The sequence below is a fragment of the Podarcis erhardii genome, assembly GCF_964252035.2.
Source record: "Podarcis erhardii genome assembly, chromosome: 7".
NCBI lineage: Eukaryota > Metazoa > Chordata > Lepidosauria > Squamata > Lacertidae > Podarcis > Podarcis erhardii.
In genome coordinates, this window is record NC_138511.1 from 3,100,476 (window position 1) to 3,122,102 (window position 21,627).

Consider the following 21,627-nt stretch of genomic DNA (forward strand, 5'->3'; position numbering starts at 1 on the left):
CAATGATGGGACCACTCAATATGAGGGCTTATTGTAACCTGCATCTTGTGCCCATTATCCTGAAAATTGTAAGCCAGGGCATGATAAGAATGTGTGTTTTTGGGGAGAGAAACTGAAGCAGAAGCTTGAATCTTAATTTATTTTTAAAAAGATCTGTGGTTGCAGAGCGGATTCCAGGGTAAGCAACAGTGACTGCTTTTTATTTGAGGAAAAAAGAAAAAGCATTCACTGTTAGGTCTGCAACCGCTCTGCAGCAGACAGCTATGGAAAGAAGAACAAGAACCCGTAACTAGATGTGAGCTAAAGATACGGGTGTTTATACCTGTATGCCTCAAATATTTACAATTTTTGGTGCTATACAAGATTTACATTTTGTTTTGTACAGCAGATGCATCACTCCAAGGACAGTAGAAGTCTAGAAATGTTGGATATGCAGAACTCCACAGGGAGGTTTGCCCATTTCCCCCTCACACAGAACCGACATTTTAAAGACAACAGTGTGATCCACAAGCCACATAACTCAACATACCTGAACGTGTGACAGCTAAACTCCAGTAAATTTATGGAATTGAGCTATTTTAAGCACAGATATGCCAGACGGCAGCTTGTAAACTGCACTGAGGTACTGTCAATGTTGCTGCAGAAAAATTCAAAGACACAATTTAACTGCAGCACCAAGAATGGGGAAGCCTTTACCCAAATTGACATTTAAGCACAAGAATATAAACAGGAATAACAAGATCATTCATCTGAGATATAATCCAGGCAGTACATTTTTTCCAACATGGCTGAATATCCCTATCACATGAACAGAAGCTACTCTGAACAGGGACAAGTCTGCCTACTTAGAATTTGCAGGGACCAATTGTTGAGACAAAACTACTAGGCTTAGAGAGCAGTGTGATTTTTCTTTTAAAGGCGCAGTTTGTACAAAGTGCACAAATGTGTGCAAGGGGGGGGTGAGATTTCTAACAGTTATCCCTACACCAAATAGGATTCATCTTTCATTAGAGGCCAATCAATGCTTCCAAGTGACCCTTAAACAATACAATATTTGCAATCTCCACTATTTTAATCACAGAAGTCCCAAATTTTACAACAGGGAGGAGAGGTTCAAAGCTCTACAGATGCCAGGCAAGCCCCCTTCCCTCACTCTCAGAGTCCTATGGATTTTCCTCCGTAAACCCCTGCACCTAACAAGGGCTTGTGCCACCAGACTAATTTTCCTATAGCATGAGGCTTGGCCGTTAACCTGCTATGGTGAGATAACCTCAGTATTACTCAAAACATTTAAAATCTTACCATTTATACTTAAGCTGGACACAAGCATGCCCAGTATTTTCACGGAGACTCTCCTACTGACACACTGCATTGTCACCACCTACATACCTTGGAGGGTCATGTGTCAATCTGTGTACCCAATATACAATGCTTTAACTGGTCTAATGACTACAGAATATTTTTTTCTGGTTGCCAAAACAACACCATATATGGCAGCATTCTTGGCATACAACTGATATATGCTTCTGTCTACTTCCACATACTTCCTAGACAGCTAATTATAGCATATGTAGCCACTGGCCAGGGACAGTCAAACCCTGTCACTACCACGTAATACAAAGGTAAGACTAGTTACTGCAATTCAGCCAAAAAAAAAAAAAAGAAAAAAAAAAATCTCCTGAAAAGGAGAGGTACTGCATTTTAATTGGCTCACAGCAGCTGAGCAACAAAAGGGGAAAAAAAACCCAATTACCACTGAAGCAACAAAACATTGTTGGTCTATACAAGTATTGTACATTGGTTTAAAATGAGTGAAGAGTTACAGCAATATACACCAAGCATCTGCAGCCTCAATTTTCATTGCTGCCTAGAGCTCTAATTAGTTAAGTAGAGTTTTCTGCAATCCTAGAGGGCTGTGGTATCCCAGTTAACCTGCTGAAACTTTTGTTGGTGAAAATTGTTCTCCGGAGCAAAGAACTACATACATTTGAACAAAAATACATAGGTAAATACAGCAGGACATTATTGAAAACAGCTGCCTTGGAGAGTACAAAATACAGTACGAGTATACGGATGTAATTAAAACATCAAGAAATACTATTGCTCCCATTACAATTCAGGAAACAAGTTCTTTGCGACGGAGAAAAATGGAAAGAAAGATTTCTTCAAAAATACAATAAAAATATCTACTGTGGACACTGGGAATAAAGAAATATCTTTGAAAATAAACAATTATATGTGTGGCTGAACATCTTGTGGTAAACTATTCTGACATTATTTGCAGATCTTTATAATAGCTATAGTAAAACCAATTAATTTTTCTAAAGAAAATTCCTGCAAATTTCCCCACTACAGTGACAACCGTGTGAAGAAATGCCTTTTATGTCTCCTTGCTTTCTAATAAATACAAAACAAAGATAGTATAGATAAGAGTAATACCAAAATAAGGTAATAAGGGTATGCAATAAATTAAAAAGGCAGCTCAAATAAAGGACAGGCATGCACAATTAAAAAAGATTGTAGAGGAAGGTTTACCTGCCTCTCTTAAGATGTTGCACAAATAATACCTGAAACTTTGTAGTGAACAGTACACTTCCATTCAATTCAAAGTTGCCAGTATAGAATGTATCTAAAAACACTTTTGGAGGGAATAGGTCTGACTTCATTTGTTTTAAAAAAATATCATTTTAGATTAAGAATCCATTCAAAATATAGATGAGGCAATTATTTGGGTGGAGACACCCAACTTTGTTTGGAAAGGACAGCTGGATAAATTGGCAGTAGCCAGTCTATAATAAAATGTGAAGATGGTAAAACGCTGCTAGGGAACGTTCAGTCACAGATCTTTTGTGGGGTTGTTTCTGCTCCTTTTTAGTGATGGATATCAAGCTCCAACTGGACATGCATTGCTCTGAACAATCCATCCCATCAATTCATTCTTGCCAACTCTGCTGTTAACATAATGTGAGGTACTGAGAAAATGGATAGTTCTCTTTTTGTTTAAAAAAAATCTTGTTAAAAGAATAACTGATGCTGGACTTCTGGACCTGAGGTTCTTGGTGTCTGTGTTCATGTCCACTAGTTTGCACGATGAAAGAAGCCTTCCGTTTTCCTACACGGTTCTTTTCACAGACCTGTAGCCACACAGTTCCTTTGCCAAATTACAATTTCAAGATTTTGCTTTTTAAAAACCCAGCTACAGATTTCACTTCTTTGACCAGATCATCTTTTGAAGTCAGCAGAAAGACAGCTCCAGTTTCCACCTCCTATTAAAGCTATTTGCTTTCACCTTATTTGGAGAGAAGGGGAAGAACTTTAGCGAGCAGCGACCAGTCCACTCTGCATGCCTTGTGCTTTATGCCTGTTTTTCTTTAATCTACCTGTTTGCAACCCCCATTAAAAAAAAAATGAAATACCATTTAAGATCTTTAGAACCTGCCAGCTTTAAAGTAATTCACTTATCAATTCCAGTTCAGGCACCTGGAGCTTAGCAATTTGCACCCCCAAAATAAAACAAACAATTCTGCAAAGGGGGGGGGGGGAGGAAAGACAACAATGGACATTGGTCCAGATACAGGCTCCCCCCACCCAATTATTTTGAGTTGGTTGCTTCTTTCCCCTGCCCACCTGCTATGTCCCCTTCCCCGAGCCATTTAAATCCCCATTTTCTGCTGGTCTAAGTCCATGATTGATCTCTACGACTTTCCCCATCGGGATCTGCACCCCCCTCAAAATAAGCCCCATGCCCCCACTGATTTGGACAGGGGTGGTAGCTTCTCCCCTTCCTTCAAACAATGCTCAGTGGCCTTTTATTCTCCAGAATGCTGGTTTCAAGAGTAGAGGGGCACCATCTCAGAAATGCAAGAGGGAAGGGAAGTGAAAGAGAGAGTCAAGATCCAAGTAACAACTCTCCCTCCCCTCCTCCCAAATAAAGCATCTCAGCCATTGGGTGGAGGAGCAGCCTCGGAAGGCAGGGCAGATTTAGATGGCAGAGACCCCCTTCTCTCCGCCATGGGCGGGCCAAGGTTGAGGTTAGCTGAGGCCACAAAGATTCCTCTCTGCAGGGGAGGCAATGATGTCGGGAAGCCCAACAGATGCTGCATCCCTGGGGAAAATAAAAGGCTCACAGAGCTAGAGATCAGGAGGGCGCTCCAGGGGTGGTGCCGGTCAGGGGTGTAGGCAGGTAATCTCCAAGCTTTCTCTCTCTCTCTCTCTCTCTCCCCCATGACAGAAGAATGCCTGTGAGGTGGGGAGGAAGCTTGGGGCCGGTTTCCCGCCCTGCTCCCCCCCGTCCCCTACTCCATGGCAACCTCCCCGCCGGAGCGGAAGGTGGCTGAGGCGAGGAGAAGGGGGTTGTCAGAAGCGAGGGGGCGACGGGGAGGAGGCGGCGGGGGGGGGGAGGAGGACGGGGGGGGGGGAGAGGCTCAGTCGTCGTCTACATCGTCTCCGTCGGAATCGTCTCCGGCTCCGCTGCCGCTCCCCGGCCCGGCCGGCCCGGCTCGTCGGTCGTACAGCTTGTCCCGCTGGCGCTCCTGGATGTCTCGCATCTCGTCGGCGTAGCGGCAGAAGGCGCCGCCGAACTTGGCCCAGGCCTTGTAGGGCACCGTGATGGCGTTGCGGTAGGAAGGCTTCACCTCGCTGACGCGCAGGAAGACGCCGTACTTGTTGCAGCCCACGTCGAAGAAGAAGCGCTTCGAGTCCACCGTGATGGAGGTGCCTTCGGGGAGCTCGCCGTACAGGCCGCCCCCGGGGCCCCCCCCGCCGGGGCCCCCGCCGCCGCCGCCCAGCTCGTCCTCGTCGGCGCCGTAGTCGTCGATCAGCTTGGCCAGCGCGTCGCGGAACTCGATCAGGCCCTGCGCCGGCAGCGCGATGGTCTGGCCGCTCTGCAGGCCCGGCGGGCCCCCGGGGAAGCCCGGCCCTCCGCCCCCGCCGCCGCCGCCGCCGCCCGGCCCGCGGTTGATGGTCTGGCGGATGCGCAGGAAGCGGCCGCGCTGGTTCTCCTTCAGGTCCAGGTAGTACTTGCGGTTCTCGCGCACCAGGAACTCGCTCTTGAGGGCCCGCCGGGGCCCCGCGCCGCCCCCGCCCCCGCCGTCCTCCCCGCCGCCGGGCGAGGCCTGCGCCAGCTGCTCGGGGCTGCTGGGCCCCAGCTGCGCGTAGTGCTCGATGAAGTCGCCCAGGTAGTCCCGGAACTCGGCGGCCACCGCCATGGAGAGCGTGAGGCGGCTCTTGGAGCCCCCCGCGCCCACCTCCGCGATCTTCAGGAAGCGGCCCTTGGCGTTCTGCTTCACGTCCAGGTAGAAGCGCTTGTTCTGGATGTCCAGGCGCTTCGAGGCCAGCTCCTGCGTCTCCTGCTCCGGGCCGGGGCCGCCCCCGCCCCGGTGTCCCTGGAAGCCGCCGCCGCCTCCTCCGCTGCCGCCGCCGCCTCCGCCGCTGCCGCTCCCGCTGCCCCCTCGCTCGCTCCCGCTGTCGCCATCCGCCATCTTCTCCTTCCTCGGGTTCCTTCTGCCGCCGTCAGGCCCAGCCTGCCTTCCGCCCGTCCGGCTCTCCGCCGCCTTCTCCTCCTCCTCCACACACGCACGCGCGCGCGCACACACACACACACACTCGCGCAGGCGCGCGCCTTCCTCGCCCGCCCGCCCGCCCGCTCTCTGCCTCTCTCTCTCTCTCCCTCTCCCGCTCTCCCTCACACGCACTTCGCTCCCTCAGGCCGCCTCCCCTTCCGCCGCCGCCTCCCGCCCCGCCTGCAGCGCCAATGCCCACTTCCGGGACGCGCGGACGGACGGAGTCCAGGGAGGATCCACAACCGGAAGTCAGCGGCTTTCCACGCTAAGCCCCGCCTCCCCCGAAGAAACCAGCGGGAGGGAGAGAAGGAGCGCGAAGCTTTTTCCGCCGCCTCTGGCGCCTGCGCACTCCCTCTCGCCCGCCCCCCCTCGCAGGCCTAAGAAGCGCAAGACCCCTTTTTTGTGGGGGGGGGGACAGAAAAGGCGGGACTTGCACGTAAGCATGTGCAGAGTTCCCTGCACTCTGGAGTCCGGCTCTCATAAAACATTGGGGGGGGGGCAGTTGAGCCCCAGCCTGCGCAACCCGTCACAAGATGTGGCGCACGCGCACCAGTGGAGCGGCAAAGCCCCTCAAGGGGGGGGGCACCGATGATCCTGCGCTCTGGCACTCGATCCCGGTGTCCCGTTGCGCCAGAAGCGGTTTAGTCCTGCTGGCCAGATGACCCGGAAAGCTGTCTGTGGACAACCGCCGGCTCCCTCAGCCTAGAAAGCGAGATGAGCGCCAGAACCCCAGAGTCGCCTTGGACTGGACTTAACCATCCAGGGGTCCTTTACTTTTACGCTTCAAATATTTTATGGGGGGCAAAGGGACCTGGGCCCCTAGCAGTTGGCTCCTGCGCTCTCAGCTAAATCAGAGAATGGCAGAGTTGGAAGGGACCACCTTTTAAATAAAACACAGAGCCAAGGAAATTCATGCAAGTCCAGCATTCAGGAGGGACCTGGCATTTATTTCAGCTGTACCACCGCTTAGAGGAGCATCAGAACAAAGGTTTTATAGGCACAGCACAAAAAGAGTCATTAGACATCAAACATTCTACATACATGGAAAAAGCTTACAAATCAAGAGAGAGGAAGAGACAGGGCTCCACCCTGGGATCAACTTCCTTGGGGTGTTCCAAAACATGTGGCTTACAACTTATCGGACGGTTGTCAAGGCAACCAGACCTTCAGTGGGGCTGTTGACAGTCCTTTCCCATATCTGGAATCTTTCAAGGAGATGTCCGTGCTAACTCACAACAGACAGAGGAAAAGATCCTGCCATTTGTACCACTTTCAGGGTCAGATAGGAGAGATGGAATGCAGCGTGGGAGGGAGGCAAGAGAGAGTCACAACATGCAGGAATCATTCATGGATGCATGCTAGCCAAAGGCTGAATGCAATTAATACTGGAAATCAAACAAATCTACACCCTGGGTCTCTAATTCTTATATTAGGACCCCCTAGGGTCATCTAGTCCAACCTCTGCAGAAATCTCAGCTAGATCATCCGTTACTGATGGCCATCAAATCTCTGCTTAAAAACAATCAAGAAAGAGTCCACGTCCACCCCAGGGAATCCAATCCTGATGTTTAATTGGAATCTCCTTTCTTCTAACTTGAATCCGTTGGTTCAGGTCCTATTCTCCAGAGGAGGAGAAAACAAACGTGCTCCCTCCTCCATGTGACAGCCCTTGAGCTATTTGAAGATATCAATCATATCTCCTCTCAGTCTCCTCTTTCCCAGGCTAAACATATCCACCTCCTTCAACCGTTCCTCATAAGGCTTGGTTTCCAGACCCTGGATCCTCTTGGTCGCCCTCCTCTGCCCACCTTCCAGCTTGTCAATACTATCCTTCTTAAACTGTGGCACCAAGGACTGGACACAGGACTCCAGGTGTGGTCTGACCAAATGTGCCCAAGGTTGCCACCTGAAGGGTGGTTTATTCCCACCCCTACCCCCCAATACCTTTTAAAAATGCTAGCTATCCTGGGTAGCAAACATTGGCTGGAAGCCAGAGGAAGAGGAAGGAAGAGGGGAAACAGCAGGTACAGTAGTGAAGCCATGGAGCTGTAGAAAGGAGCAGCCAAGAAAAGGGCAGGAGACAGGCTTCATGTGCCACTTAGGAACAGCAGGATCTGTCAGTTATTGGCATAAAAGAAAGGAAATTTGGAGGCTGGAGGTATGTTGACCGGAAAGGCAAGGGTACATAGACACGCCCGCTGCCCAAATGGCCAGATGCAGCCCCTAGCTCCCATTAGCCTTGGTCAGCCTGGCCAGTAGTCAGGATGATGGGAGCTGTATTCCAGCAACTCTAGAGGGGCGCATCCTTACGCTAAGTGATGCATAGAAGGGAAAGCAGCCAGGTGCAGATTCTCCTGTCCGGGCACTGCTGTAATAGTTGGAGGGAACCTACACAGGATGACATTTTCCCTCTGCAGCTCTTACAAGGTCTCTCAAGACCTGGAAAAGCCAAGGAGGCAGCAAACCCAGAAAGGAAGAAATTCAAACCAGTTAGTAGAATCTAACAAGCCAAATAAGGAGGCAAGGTTAAAATGAACCCTGGGCTATTCTTCCATCTCTAGGGCATAAGAGAAACCAGCATGGAGGTCTTGGAACCAGCCAGGTCTTGTGTGTATGTGTGTACAGGCAGGTTTTCATGATGGCTGCATCTGCATCCTTCCCCTATATTGAAGCTTAAGAAGCCATCTTCAGATATTCCCTTTTCCAAGACCTCGATTTTTAGATCTGCAGAATCAATTACTGAATAATATTTTTTCTTTGTGAAAATGAAGACTTGCTGGCAAGGAATTTGTTTCAGTTGTGCTCAGCTCAGAGAGAGGATTTAAGTGCTGGCTGGATAATGTAATTTGTGTTCCCAACACACAGTAAGATCACTTTCCCCAGCTGCCCTGCTTGCAGAGGGCAAAGCAGGTCATCGAGGGCTCTTCATTTGTGCCGCATCCTATTCCCAGCTTTCAAGGGTCGACAGGATTGTGACTAGTACTGTAAAAAGAGAGACATGACCCAGAGTGGCTGCCAATCTCCTTGTCTGGGAATGCTAACAGGTTGCATATCTTTGTTAGTTGAGGTGCTTAACAGGAACTGATATATTAATAATGTCCACGTTATAGGATTCAAAGGTCTTGGGAGACCTCTGCTGGTAAAATCATGAAATGGCAAATTTTTGTTTTTCAGAACCTCTCTGGATGGTCATTTTATTGCACGTTCATTATTATTTCTGCTCATGATGCTATTGGGGTAGTCACGTGACTCTACTTGTTTGTGCCTTCAAAAGTTTTGGGGTTGGTCACACTGCTTCCTTAACAATCAGTGTATATCCTGTATCTTCCTGAGGAAATCCCACAACTTTTTAATACCACAAATGTTTGTTCTCTATACTGTAGTTCCTTATAGTTGTTGCTCTATAGTGTTTCCAGACAGCACTAATTATTGTGTCACTATTATTGTGTCAAGAACACCCTAGTGGTTTATGAGAGGGGCTTCTCAATGAGAAGATCAATAATGGGGGACAATATTTCTTGAAGGAAAGCTTGCCCACCTCTGCATAAGCTCTCTTTCTACTACACGGCTGTGGGAGTGTTTGGTTATGTGCCACAGTGCACATGAACTGAGCTTGTACCGTAAATGATGTCTGAGAATCTTCTGTAAAAGTGGAAGGAGTCCTTGCTGAAAGCTGCAGAGTTTCTAGCAGACAAATTGATGTGAAAAATGGTTCCTAGAAGCTAGACAATTTGTGATAGTACTACAGTTAAGGCAGAAGGGCTGAACTTGGTGTATGGCTCATTCTCTCATCTTGGCTCATGGCTACTGGGGGGACGGGGCTGGCCAATAGTAGCATTAAGCTATGATAATATGCAATTTCCCAGCATTGGCTTTTGGACTACCACCCCTAACTGGGTTGCCAACTTCTTACTGACCTGTGCATTCATTCCATTATATCTAGCCATTCTCTGACACAGGTAAATCCAAGACAGGCTATAAAGAAATAGAGCAGAGGTAGCAGCCACTATTGTGTCCTCTAGGTGTTGAACTGCAGCTCCCATCATTCACAGCCAGCATGACTAATAGTTCAACAGAATTTGGAGGGCACCATGTTGGCTACCCCTGGTATGTATCAACAGCAAAGCAAATATTTGACAGCAGCCAAAGGCTGTAATACTGTAAGAATGTCATCACATAGGCCCCTTTGGAGGATTTGTAGTCCTGCATCATAGCCTTAGATTTGCAATGAAGTTATGGTGGGATGGGGAGCAAAGGTGAACACATGTTGCACAACAGCAGTGGCAGCAACTTGGGAGTGAGAAGGGAGAGAAAGTGGTGGATTAAAACAGTGACAGAAGTTTGAATTAAGCAGACATGGAGAAACACAGAGGGGGAAGGGCATGATTTTAAACAATGGCAAAGCAGATGTGGGAACCTCTGCCCTGTGGGCTGAATGTGGCTCTTGGAACATAGGAAGCCCCCATCCCTTACCCTGTTCTCTGCTCTTCTAGACTGCCTTAGCCTGGCTGCAGTGTTTCCTTGAACTATGACAGGGCTTCTTGCTTGCCTGGATGGTGAAAGGGTTTGTGGAAGTGGAGTAGAAACCTTGGACATTTGCGTGGCTTGAGCATAGAGTACTGATCAAAATTAAGAGTTGCATCTGTTGTTTTGCCCACTTTTGCCCCTAATGCTGACCAATGACCATCATTGGCTCTTGGCAGTCCAGAAAGTTATCATTGAGGAGACATGGCTGAAAAAGGGTTCCTGACTCAATATTAAAGGTACAGGACTTCTTCCCCCTTTTGCATCTGCTTATCCTAGCTGTATCCTACTTTTATGTATTTACTTTGAAATACATTCTGTTGAAATGTATTAAATTCCATTGAAATGAATGAGGATTATCTGGGAGAAATGCATATAGGACTGCAGCCCTAATAACTGCTCTGCTGGATAAATCTTAAATCATGCTAACCCCGAATTCTGTTTCTTCCAACAGCATCCATCCAGGAGCAGAGGATGCAGATGGGGCCTGCTGCCCATGGCTATTAACCCTGATACTGAACTGGAACCTCCCTGTTTAGAGGCATTCTTTCTCCTTGTGCCAAATCCAAGAACAAACAAAGGGTGGCCATCAGAATCATTCCTTGGCAATAAGATCTTACAGGTGCTCAACCAGCCACCATTGCAAACAGAACCAGACAAGATGGATCTTTGATCCAGGAAGGCAATCCTAATATCCTCTGTGCTCTGCATGTTTCAGACCAGGGCTATAATGGAATTATGAAACATCTGCAAATGAAGCTTTTTAAAAAAGGAAATCCTGCTAACAGAAAAAGCATCCCGCATTGTGGACTGCACCTTTCACTCAAATCTTCAAGTGGCAGCAATTGTGGTTGCTCCAGGAATCTGCTCCAGTGAGAGTGTGGATTGCATTGCATTCATTTGGTTATTCTATTGCTGTGATCATAGATGGGTTTTCCTCATTTTAAAAGGCTTGTTTCCCTCTCCTCCTTTATTTAGGTTTATTTTTTAATATTATATTTCCTGCTTGCTCCCTGTCAAACCCTTTCACCTAGTCTCCACTGCAGGCACATAACTCAACCTCCAGCTGCTGCTGTCTGCCTATGCTGGTCTGTAAGTGGATCCTTGTGGCATGAGCTCTTCAGTAGCTAACTGATCCTGGGGGGGGGGGCTGTGCAAAGCAGGGGGGGGGGGGAGCCACATGCCTACAGTTCTAAAGATAACTTCCTCTGGCCAAGAAGTGTGGTGTGGGGAGCTGGCTTCCTGCCTGCCTGGAGATTTAACCCATCAATAGCAGGATCCTACTAGTTCATCCTTTCATCCTGGTTCATGAAAAATTATGGGATTGTGACTTTTCAAAATGCGTACGTAGGAGCATGATGCAGATTTGGTAACTGGATTCAGGGACTGAGTTCTCTCTCTACAAAACTTACCTTTTCCAACCATCCAGAGTCTTAGTTTTACTAAGAGGAGACCCACTGAAATTAATGGATCTAACAGTCATGTTTATTAATTTCAGTGGGTCTGCTTTGAGGAGAAGTTTAAAGTGTGTTTATTGCAATGTGTAATTCAGTCCTGAGAATTGACTGGCCCAAGAATAATTATTCTCCATATTTTACTTCCATCTGTTTGCATTCAGGGCATCTGCTAAAAATTCCACATGACAGTGTTTGTGATACACTGCTTCTAAGGCAACCAGATTCAAAGAGTTAGTCTGAAGTTTCTCATCTTCAATTGCTTTTTAAAATATTATTTCAGCTATTTATTTTCACCAAAGGACCATTGCATGTGCATGCATATTTGGATCAATACCAAGGACCGAATCACACATTTTTCTGTAGCACCTCTCTCCTCACAGAAGATGGACTTAGACGAGGCAAAGTCATTTTAGGACTAGAAGACTCATAGGGTCATAGGGTCCCTCCAACTCTACAGTCATAGAATCATACAACCTCTGGTTGAAAAGCTCCAAGGAAGGAGAGTCCACAACCTCCTGAGGGAGACCATTCCACTGCCCAACAGCTATTACTGTCAGAAAGTTTTTCCTGATGTTTAGACACACTGGCACTCATTTGAAGGCAGGTCCTGGGTGCAGCCTGGCAGAATCTGGAGTTTATTTGAATTTTTCAGATACACTCTTCCCTCCTTCCCCATTTACAGATTATCCAACACACAATATTGTGGATTTATTGTTCAGATCTGTATGGATGGTATTGAACTAACAGCTGTGCCCTATCATTGAAACTTCTCAGGACTCTGTGACATATACAGTAGCTGGTCCTTAGAAATGTATTCCTTCATTTGTTGTTTGGCTCCCCCGCCTGCCCCCTTTGGGGTCAATGCAGCTTCCTGAACTTTTTGTTCACTTCTGATATGAATTTACAGTGGTACCTCGGGTTACATACGCTTCAGGTTACAGACTCTGCTAACCCAGAAATATTACCTCTGGTTAAGAACTTTGCTTCAAGATGAGAACAGAAATCACGCAGCGGCAGTGGGAGGCCCCATTAGCTAAAGTGGTGCTTCAGGTTAAGAACAGTTTCAGGTTAAGAACGGACCTCCAGAACGAATTAAGTACGTAACCAGAGGTACCACTGTACTTGCTGGGAACATTGGAGTGTAAGATATTTTGATGGCAGAGACACATTTCCGTCACCAGGGGTCCCCATTGAATCAGTTTTGGCCATTGTGATAATATCATCCCAAAGGATGGTGCAGCTTGGAAAGCAGTTTGTCTGCCTGCCTGTTCTCTGTAGAGTCAGACGCCTCTCAAGATACCATTGCCAAACGCCCAGGTGGGAGTGGTGGCCTTTGTCAACATTTGGTGTTCACTTTGCCCATTTTTTGGGTGCAATGAGTGCAAACTACATTGATTTGGATGCCTCCGAAGATATTGTCACCTAACTTGGCTCAAGGACTCCCGAGGTGAACGTCAAAAGACCATGTTGAATCAAGTGGCAGACCAAATCAAGCGTATTTAAACATTAGTTCCCACCTCCAAATTGATTGGGGTCCTGGCTTGGAGAAAGAGAGAGTGAGTGTGCTCGCATGCACACACACAAATTGCACTATCCATTTTAAAATCACAATATTTTTTGATGTCTTCTCATTTCTGGATAGTGCTGGGCACTTCCTGCTAGTTATGTATCTTCTTCTTCTTTCTTCTTCTTCTTTGGCAGTTACTTGCAGCCGAGTAAGATTGTCTTCCATAAACACGGTTTTAGCAGTGAGTCCGTAAGTGACTGTGGAGGCCAATTCATGTCCTTCCACAGTGGGGACGTAGGTTTCCGGGCGGAAGTTGATCACGGTGTGGATTTGCCAAGCATGCCTTCCTCTTAGCACGCTAGTTATGTATAAAAGGACTGTGACAGGTGCTCAAGGATTAGGCCTGCGTCTCAGATACAGAATATTGTCCCTCTGCACAAAACCACAATCCTCATGGTCCTTTGTAGGAGCCACAGCACTTAAAACTCAGCTTCAAACAAATTTTCAGACTGTTTTCTCCCTCTGACGTTGGCCTTGGGGGTACTGTTAGAGCCAATTCAAGTACGTTTTGCTACTGTTTCTGTCTCTATTTTACTTTCAGCTTTGCAGAAGGTTTTGAGAAAGAGGCAGCCGTCAGATTTAGGGCCTGCCTTTTGCTGCTTCAGACAAAGAACAAGGCTCCCACCACCAGCGTCATTCCACATGCTGAAACCAACTAGACTGCCAGTTGACTCTTACTTCAACACTGACAACAAAGCACTGGCAACAAAACGGATGGGCGACAAAAGGGTCTATCCCTATTGGTGGCTAAGAAACAAAGCGGGAAGATTTTTGAATCTTATTGTTAGAAAATCAATATACTCTATATGGGAATCTATTGAAAAATAAGACCCTGTGGTGGATATCACCACTAGAAGCGTTCTCAGTTAAAAAATTAAATATGGAAAAAGAATGAGCAACATATAGAGAGTTGCTGGCAGAGGAGGGAAATCAGTTGAAACTGAAGAACTATGAGAATATAAGGCATTTGTTACCTGATTGGCTCCAATATCATCAGCTAAATGACATTTTTAAAATGGATAAAGGAGTGGGATTTAGGAAAGAATCATAGAATCATAGAAGAGTTGGAAGAGACCACAAGGGCCATCGAGTCCAACCCCCTGCCAAGCACTCGCAAGATTACAAAAAGACTTGTTGGAAAATAACAAAAGGGTTCTGTCAAAAATATATAAAATGTTGCTGGAATGGGAGACGAGAGATGAAGTAAAATCTGTAATGATACATTGGGCAAAAGATGTGGGTCATAATATACAACTTGATTCATGGGAAAAGTTGTGGTATGTGGATTTAGGATTTACTGCTTGCTGTTCATTAAAAAAGAATTATATGAAAATGATGTACCAATGGTACTTAACTCCTACAAGACTTGCAAAAATATATAAGAAAATGTCTAATATGTGTTGGAAATGTAAGGATAATGAAGGTACATTTTATCATATGTGGTGGACCTGTAAATTAGCAAAAACCTTCTGGGAAATGATTTATAATGAGTTACAAAAATGTTTAAAATAACTTTTGTTAAAAAAAACCAGAGACTTTTCTATTAGGTATAACAGGAGAAGAATTACCGAAGGAGAAAAAAGTTTATTTATTTATGCGATGACAGCAGCAGGAATGTTGTACAGTATGCTCAGGGATGGAAGGAAGAACGAACCCCATCAAAAGAAGAATGGATATTGAAACTGATGGACTATGCTGAAATGGCAAAGATTAGACACCAAGAAGACGATAAATTTGAAAAAGAGTGGATTAACTTTATAGAATATATGAAGGAGCACTGCAAACCTCTAAAAAAAGTTAGCAGGATTGGAGTAGCACTTGTAATATAATTTGACAAAGGATTTTAAAAAGGAAATTTAATAGTTTGGTTTAAGGTATTTAGATGCAGAAAAGAGAAGAGATAATTATTGGAAACTGGGGAGGAGGGTGGGGGGAAGTCCAGGGGTTGGAAGAACCCCCATAAAGATACTGAGATGGTTTGTGGACTAATGCAAATAATAATGTATGTAAAAACCTTTAAAATAAAATTTATATATATAAAAAGAAACAAACCTGGAAGGGCAAACACTCATCAGCTGCTACTTCTTATAATCACCAGTCTCATTTAGATACCTATTTGGACATAAGGACTGCCTGTATTAATCTATAGTTTTATACTGGAATTGATGGAACATTTTTATTGATAATGTCACCTGCCAGTTTGCTTGGTGTCCCCCCTCTCTTGCATTTGGAAATAAACAATACAAGCAAAATGGAAAGACTGCCAGTGGAATTCCACCTGAGGTCCCAGCAGGCTTGCTTAGGGTCGGCCGTGTGGCACACAGAGCTCTGTCCTCCAGCACCACCACTGCTCCTCGCCTCCATCCAGCGCCTGATGCCTGTGGCAGCCACCAATTCTGCCTAATGGAAGGGCCGACCCAGCTGAGTTTTCTTCCAGAGTGATTTGCTGTTATCAGGGGATCTGTTGCTAAGCAATGCTCTGGGATTTATTTGTTTTTTAACCCACTGCAATTTAAACATACGTTGCAGGAGAGCACCAGTCTTCAGATTTACACTCATTAGTTTATTATCCCCAAATTAGGCTTGTATTTTTCTCATAGCATCTAATATTTCTCTGGTCAGAGGGTCCTTCGAGATGTTGTTTTTATTGCACATTCATCATGATTTGGGCTCATGATGTTTTTCGGGCTGTTACGCATCATCATGCTTTCAATGCCATTTGTGCCTGCAGAATATTTGGGGTTGTCATACTGCTTTGCTTCCCACTAGTGCATGTTCCATAACTTCCTGCTAAAAGCCTGTCACATGTCTGTTTAGGAGAAACCTGGAAACTGGGGGAGTGCAGCGGAATGGAGTATTCTGTGAGACTGCATGGTCTGCTGGCTGACTGGAACTCTGAGCAGGAGGGCTAAACATAGCAACATTTTCTTGCAGCCCCCACTTGTATTACTATAATATGGAATTTAAAAGAGAAATTATGAAAGATTGTTTTTATTAACCAACTAAACTTTTCTTTTTAAAATGTTTGATGGCCCACAGTGGAGAAGAGGATTCATACTCTCTGACCCAGTCCTGAGGTGGGCAGGAGAATTCAAATCTCTCTTGCTCCCACAGAATGTGACATGGAGCTGTGAAGAGCAGGGTGTTTGTGCCACGGTATCTGGTTCCCACAGAGTTGTATTAAGATGCAAGATGGAAACACCACAAAGTTTGCTGACATGAAGGACAGAGAATTTTGAATTTTTTAAGGGTGGCAGAGGGGCAAAGAGGCATAATCCCTGGAAGTATGCATTCTCTGATTCACACTTGGCTGAATACCACCTGTCGCAGATAAGTACTGTACTTTGCAGCCAAGGTCAGGATTACATCAGCATTACAGATGGATTTAAAGGGAAACACAGTTTAAATCTTGCACAGTCACAGCCCAGAAAGGGGAAGCAAGGCTTGGGTTAGGTCACAGTGCCAGTATCCCTCAGCTTGGATAAGGCCTTATCTACACAACACATTCTTTGATTGGGGAGCAGCATGAAGTGAGAACAGGAGGCTTCTGAGGTCCGACACCAAAGGGCTGGCAAGGGAGGTGAGTAAAGGACAACTGGAGCCAATTTTCTCATATCTGGTTCAACCTTCAGCAGTGATGCCCAAACCCTTTCTCCCATGGACCACTCAAAAATTGCTGAGGGTCGTGGTGGACGACTTAATGATTCATCAGCCTACTGTAGCAATGGTAATGCACTGTGTTATATGCTATATGATTTTTGTAATACAATTTGAGTCCCAAGAATTCAGATTGTAATACATGAGGTGCAATGTGTTTTTGACCCTTTTCAGGCCACTTCCTCCTGCCCATCACTTCTGGTCCATCCTGGAGCAGCTGTAGTTGTCGTTGCCACTGCCACCATTCACAACGACAGGCCTGGTTCTTCACAGACATGCTGCAGGCAGACCCCTGGTGGTCCATGGACAGCCGGCTGGGAACCCCTGATCTACAGCATCTCTGAAATGCAAAGAAGAAACAAATGTATCTCTTCAGCGGGTTTGCACATCAGCCTCCCTAATATTTCATACCAGGCCTGGATATTGGCTCTTACTTCCAATAAATGCACATACTTTCCTCAACAGGTTCTTTAAACATATTTCAGTTGAAAGAGGGGAAATAATGATGCACTGTTGCCATAGAGACAGCACTGTTTCTATGACAACCCCCTCTCCAGAGAAGATGCTCTTGTGGGTTCCATGGCAACCATGGGTCACCACCTTCAGGTAAACTGATATTTATACACTCATCCATAGCACAGGTAACACCCACGTCTGGTGGGCTGCATAGAAGCATTGCCATGGATACCCCTTCCGCAAACCATGGCAACATCTATCGCTACTCTCATGTAGAACAATAGAGCTGACTGCTAATCACAGTGACTAAGAAGAGTTGGTGAGATCAGCAAATTCCTCCACATTTCTGCTCTGACTGAGGCTGATTTGTGGTTGCTCCCCCCCCCCCTTTTGGCATGATTCTGACTCTGCTCCTTTGATTCTTTCTCCATTTTCATCTTGCTGCATTTGCAAAGTGGTCAGTGAGCAGCCTATTAAACAGTGCAATCCAAACCCAAGATCCTTTGTGTGGAGACAGTTTGGTGGATCCCATCCGGTGGATCTTGGTTGGATCCTATCTTCTATAAAGAATAATTAAACTGACCTCATTTTATAAGTGCTGAAGACTGGCATGGAAAGCAACATCAGCCCCTGAGGTTGGCAGGCCATGTTATACCTCTGGTTGGGCCCCTATAAATACCAGAGCACCTGTCAGGTCTTGGATTCAGTAAGCAGGCCCTGACAGAGGGCACATCCATACCTTTCTTTTTTTTTTTTTTTTTTTTTTTATTAGAAACATATAAAAAAGCACATACAGAAAAAGAAAAATTACATAATAGAAAAACATAACAGAAAACAATAAGAAAAAAGAAATTATACAGATAAGAAAACTTACACATACAAACAGTTAACTTCCAATTATCTCAGCTTTGGATTATAAATTCTACATATATCTTCTACAGTTATTTCCATTGCGTCTTTACATGTCATAGGAGTTAAGCAACGTCTACTGTTAAATTTTTAATTCCAAAATTGTTCTCAATATAGGTTAAGAATTTAGTCCAATCCTCTTTCTTCTTTACAGGATTATCCCGTCTAATATATTGTGTTAGTCTCGCAAGTTCTTGATATTGAAACAGTTTCACCTGCCACTCTCCAATTGTAGGGACTTCAGATGATTTCCATTTTTTTGCTATTAGAATTCTCGCTGCAGCGGTGGCATATTGGAAGAAGGTCTGGTCCGTCTTTTTTATTTCTTCCCCTATCAACCCTAGGAGGAGCGCCTCAGGTTTTTTGGGGAAGTTATACTTCAAAATTTTCTTTAACTCCTCATAGACCTGTCCCCAGAAACCCTTCACCTCCTCACATGTCCACCAAATGTGGATGAAGGTCCCTACTTTATCTTTACACCTCCAGCAGGTGTTATCTACTGTTCTGTACATTCTACTTAGTTTTGTCGGAGTCAGGTACCAGCGGTACATCATCTTATCTAGATTCTCTCGCAGAGCGGCGCACGCGGTAAATTTCATACCTTTCTTCCATAAATTTTCCCATTTATCATATTCTATCTCATATCCTAAGTCTTTATTCCATTTAATCATCACCTCTTTTACCACCTCCTCCTTATTTTCACTTTCCAGTAGTTGCCTATACATTTTGGAGAGTAGTTTATTATTGCACTCTAGTATCTCCACTTGGAATCTAGATTTATTTTCTCCCATACCTAGTCTCTTATGTTCACGCCATAGTGCATTAATTTGGTGCAGGTGAAACCAATCCTTAATTTTCTCTTTTAATTCGCCAAGCGGTCTTAACTTCCACCCTTCTTCTGACTTAACTAGGATATCCTCGTACGTCCATCTTTTACCTGTCATATTTAATTTCTTTATTTTAATGATGTCCACGGGTGAGAGCCACCAGGGGGTGCTTTGTTCGATCAATTTTTTCTTCTTATTCCAGACTTCTAAGAGTGGTCCTCTTATTATGTGGTTATAAAAGCCTCTATGGACTTTATCCTTCTCCTGCCAAAGATAGGCATGCCACCCGAATCTTAAATCAAATCCTTCCAAATCTAATAGATCAGTATCTTTCAAAGTGGCCCAATCTTTTATCCAGAGTAAACATGCTGCCTCATAATAAAGTCTTAAATTTGGTACTCCGAAACCACCTCTGTCCCTGGAGTCCATCAAGTATTTAAGTCTCACCCTAGGCTTTTTCCCTTGCCAAATGTATTTGGTCAGGATCCTTTGCCAATTTTTAAAGCAGGCAGAACCTTTAATAACTGGTAGGTTCTGGAACAAAAATAACAGTCTCGGGAGTATGCACATCTTTATCGAGGCCATCCTCCCCGTCCAGGATAAATTCAATCTATGCCAGGTGTCTATATCCCTCTTAATTTCTTTCCACAATTTATTATAGTTATCCTCCACCAGGTTAATATTCTTTGGGGATAACCAAACACCCAGATATTTCACTTTATTTACTACTGTAATATGCACCTTTTGTTCCATCTGTAATTTCTCCTGCTCAGTCATGTTCTTTATTAATATTTTAGTTTTTTCTCTATTTAACTTAAATCCAGACAGATTACCAAACTCTTCCAGGAGCTCTACCGCTCTGCTAGTACTTTCAACTGGGTTCTCCAAAGTTAGGACCAGGTCATCGGCATAGGCCTTTAGTTTGTATTCTTTCTCTCCAATTCTTAATCCCCTGATGTTCGAGGTTGCTCTTATTTTATTTGCTACTGTTTCTAATACCATGATAAACAGCAAGGGTGACAAGGGGCAACCCTGTCTTGTGCCTTTTCTAATTGGAAAGTATTTAGTCAAATAATTATTTAAAATCAGCCTAGCCTGTTGTTCTGTGTATATCGCCTTAATACCCTTCAGGTAGGGACCAACTATTCCTACCCTTTCAAGATTTTGTAGCATAAATTCCCAGGAAACACGGTCGAATGCTTTTTCTGCATCGATAAAAATGAGAGCCGCTGGTATGTCTGGTTTTGCCTCCAAGTACTCAATGGAGTCCAAAAGATGTCGGACGTTGTCCCTCAGCTGCCTTCCCGGGAGGAATCCTACTTGGTCTCTATGTATATATCTATTTAAGTGCTTTTTAAGCCTACTTGCCATTATATCTGCGAAGATCTTATAATCACAGTTCAGCAATGAAATTGGTCTGTAATTTTTTATGTCTACTTTTTCATTTTCGGTCTTAGGAATAAGCGTGATATACGCCTCCTTCCAGGAACCTGGAATCCTCCCCCCTTGGAAGATATTATTAATTACCTCCGTTAATATCGGGGCTAATAGATCTATCAGTTTTTTATAATATTTTGCGGGTAGGCCATCCGGTCCGGGGGTCTTTCCGTTCTTCATCCTATTAATGGCATCCCTGACCTCTTTTACTGAGACCTCTTTATTAAGTTGTACACAGTCCTCTTCTATAAAATATTTTCTTACTTCTTGATCCAAGTAGTTCGCTATTTCTATGCTACTCTCTTCCCCTTTTCCGTACAGCTTCTCAAAAAAATTAACAAACCTGCTTTCACATCCATACCTTTCAAGCCCCACGATGCCACGTCAGTCATGGCTTCCCCCAAAGAATTCTATACCCTCCAGGGACCCCGATTTTCCAGGGACGGTCCTGGAATTATGAAAGCCATCCCAGCTTCTGAGTTGATCCCAGATGTCCCTATTTCCCCCACCAGCACTCAGGGAGGAGGAGGAACTGGTGCTTGTCCTGAGCAACAGTGATGATGGCAGTGGCAGCTCTGGGGTCCAGGCAGAAGGCAGGGCCAGCCTGGCTGAGAAGAAAGAGGAGCTTTCTTATATTTCCCCTTTCTAAAATTCCTTTACTGATGTGTGTTTATCGTTTTGTAAATCTACCAAAGAATAGAAAAGAATAGAATAGAATAGAATAGAATAGAATAGAATAGAATAGAATAGAATAAGGATCAAGGGGTTTTATCAGAATGGTGGAGGGTGTTTGTGCTGTGTCCCATTGGTGTTGTGGTGGTGGATATGCTTGGGGGGAAGGGACACAAAAAATGGGGGGTTGAGAAGGGTCAGTTTGGGGGAGTGAGAAATGTCCCTCTTTTCATCTGAGGAATGTCGGGTATAGAATTCTGGGAGCTGAAGTTTGTTAAGGGCGCTGTACAGGATGGCCTGGGAATCCGATTCAGAGGCTGAACCAGAGGAATCCCAGCCTGCACAGGAGTCCCCACCTCCAGGGCCGGCTGAATTGGGGCAGGGCCTTGATTCTGAAGCACTTGCACCTGTGCCGGATCCTCAGGAGCAGGCCCCAGGTGGTTCCACTCTGGCTCCAGAGGTGGTTGAGGACTCAGTGCCTGCAGGTGAGTCTCCCCCTGGGCCCAGTAACCCTTCAGCCTCTCCTGAACTGCAGAGGCTCAGGGCAGAGAGGCGAAGGG

At 45.3% G+C, this 21,627-nt stretch overlaps 2 protein-coding genes and 1 long non-coding RNA gene across 3 annotated transcripts in view; 1 reads left to right on the plus strand and 2 right to left on the minus strand.

Annotated features, from left to right (window-relative positions):
- Positions 1-21,627, plus strand: part of LOC309347177 (maestro heat-like repeat family member 5) — a gene marked incomplete at its 3' end in the record, with an annotated part of 142,448 nt that overhangs the window by 18,378 nt on the left and 102,443 nt on the right. The window lies entirely within an intron of this gene.
- On the minus strand, positions 4,217-5,765 carry PURB (purine rich element binding protein B). The gene has a single exon (XM_081870060.1). It carries the CDS (start codon positions 5,478-5,480, stop codon positions 4,425-4,427), a length of 1,056 nt encoding a protein of 351 aa, XP_081726186.1. The 5' UTR covers positions 5,481-5,765; the 3' UTR covers positions 4,217-4,424.
- On the minus strand, positions 16,831-21,099 carry LOC309346410. The gene is made up of 3 exons (XR_014158623.1): positions 20,757-21,099; positions 17,220-17,961; positions 16,831-17,106 (listed from the first exon to the last, which is right to left on the minus strand). It is a non-coding gene; the product is annotated as an uncharacterized lncRNA (long non-coding RNA).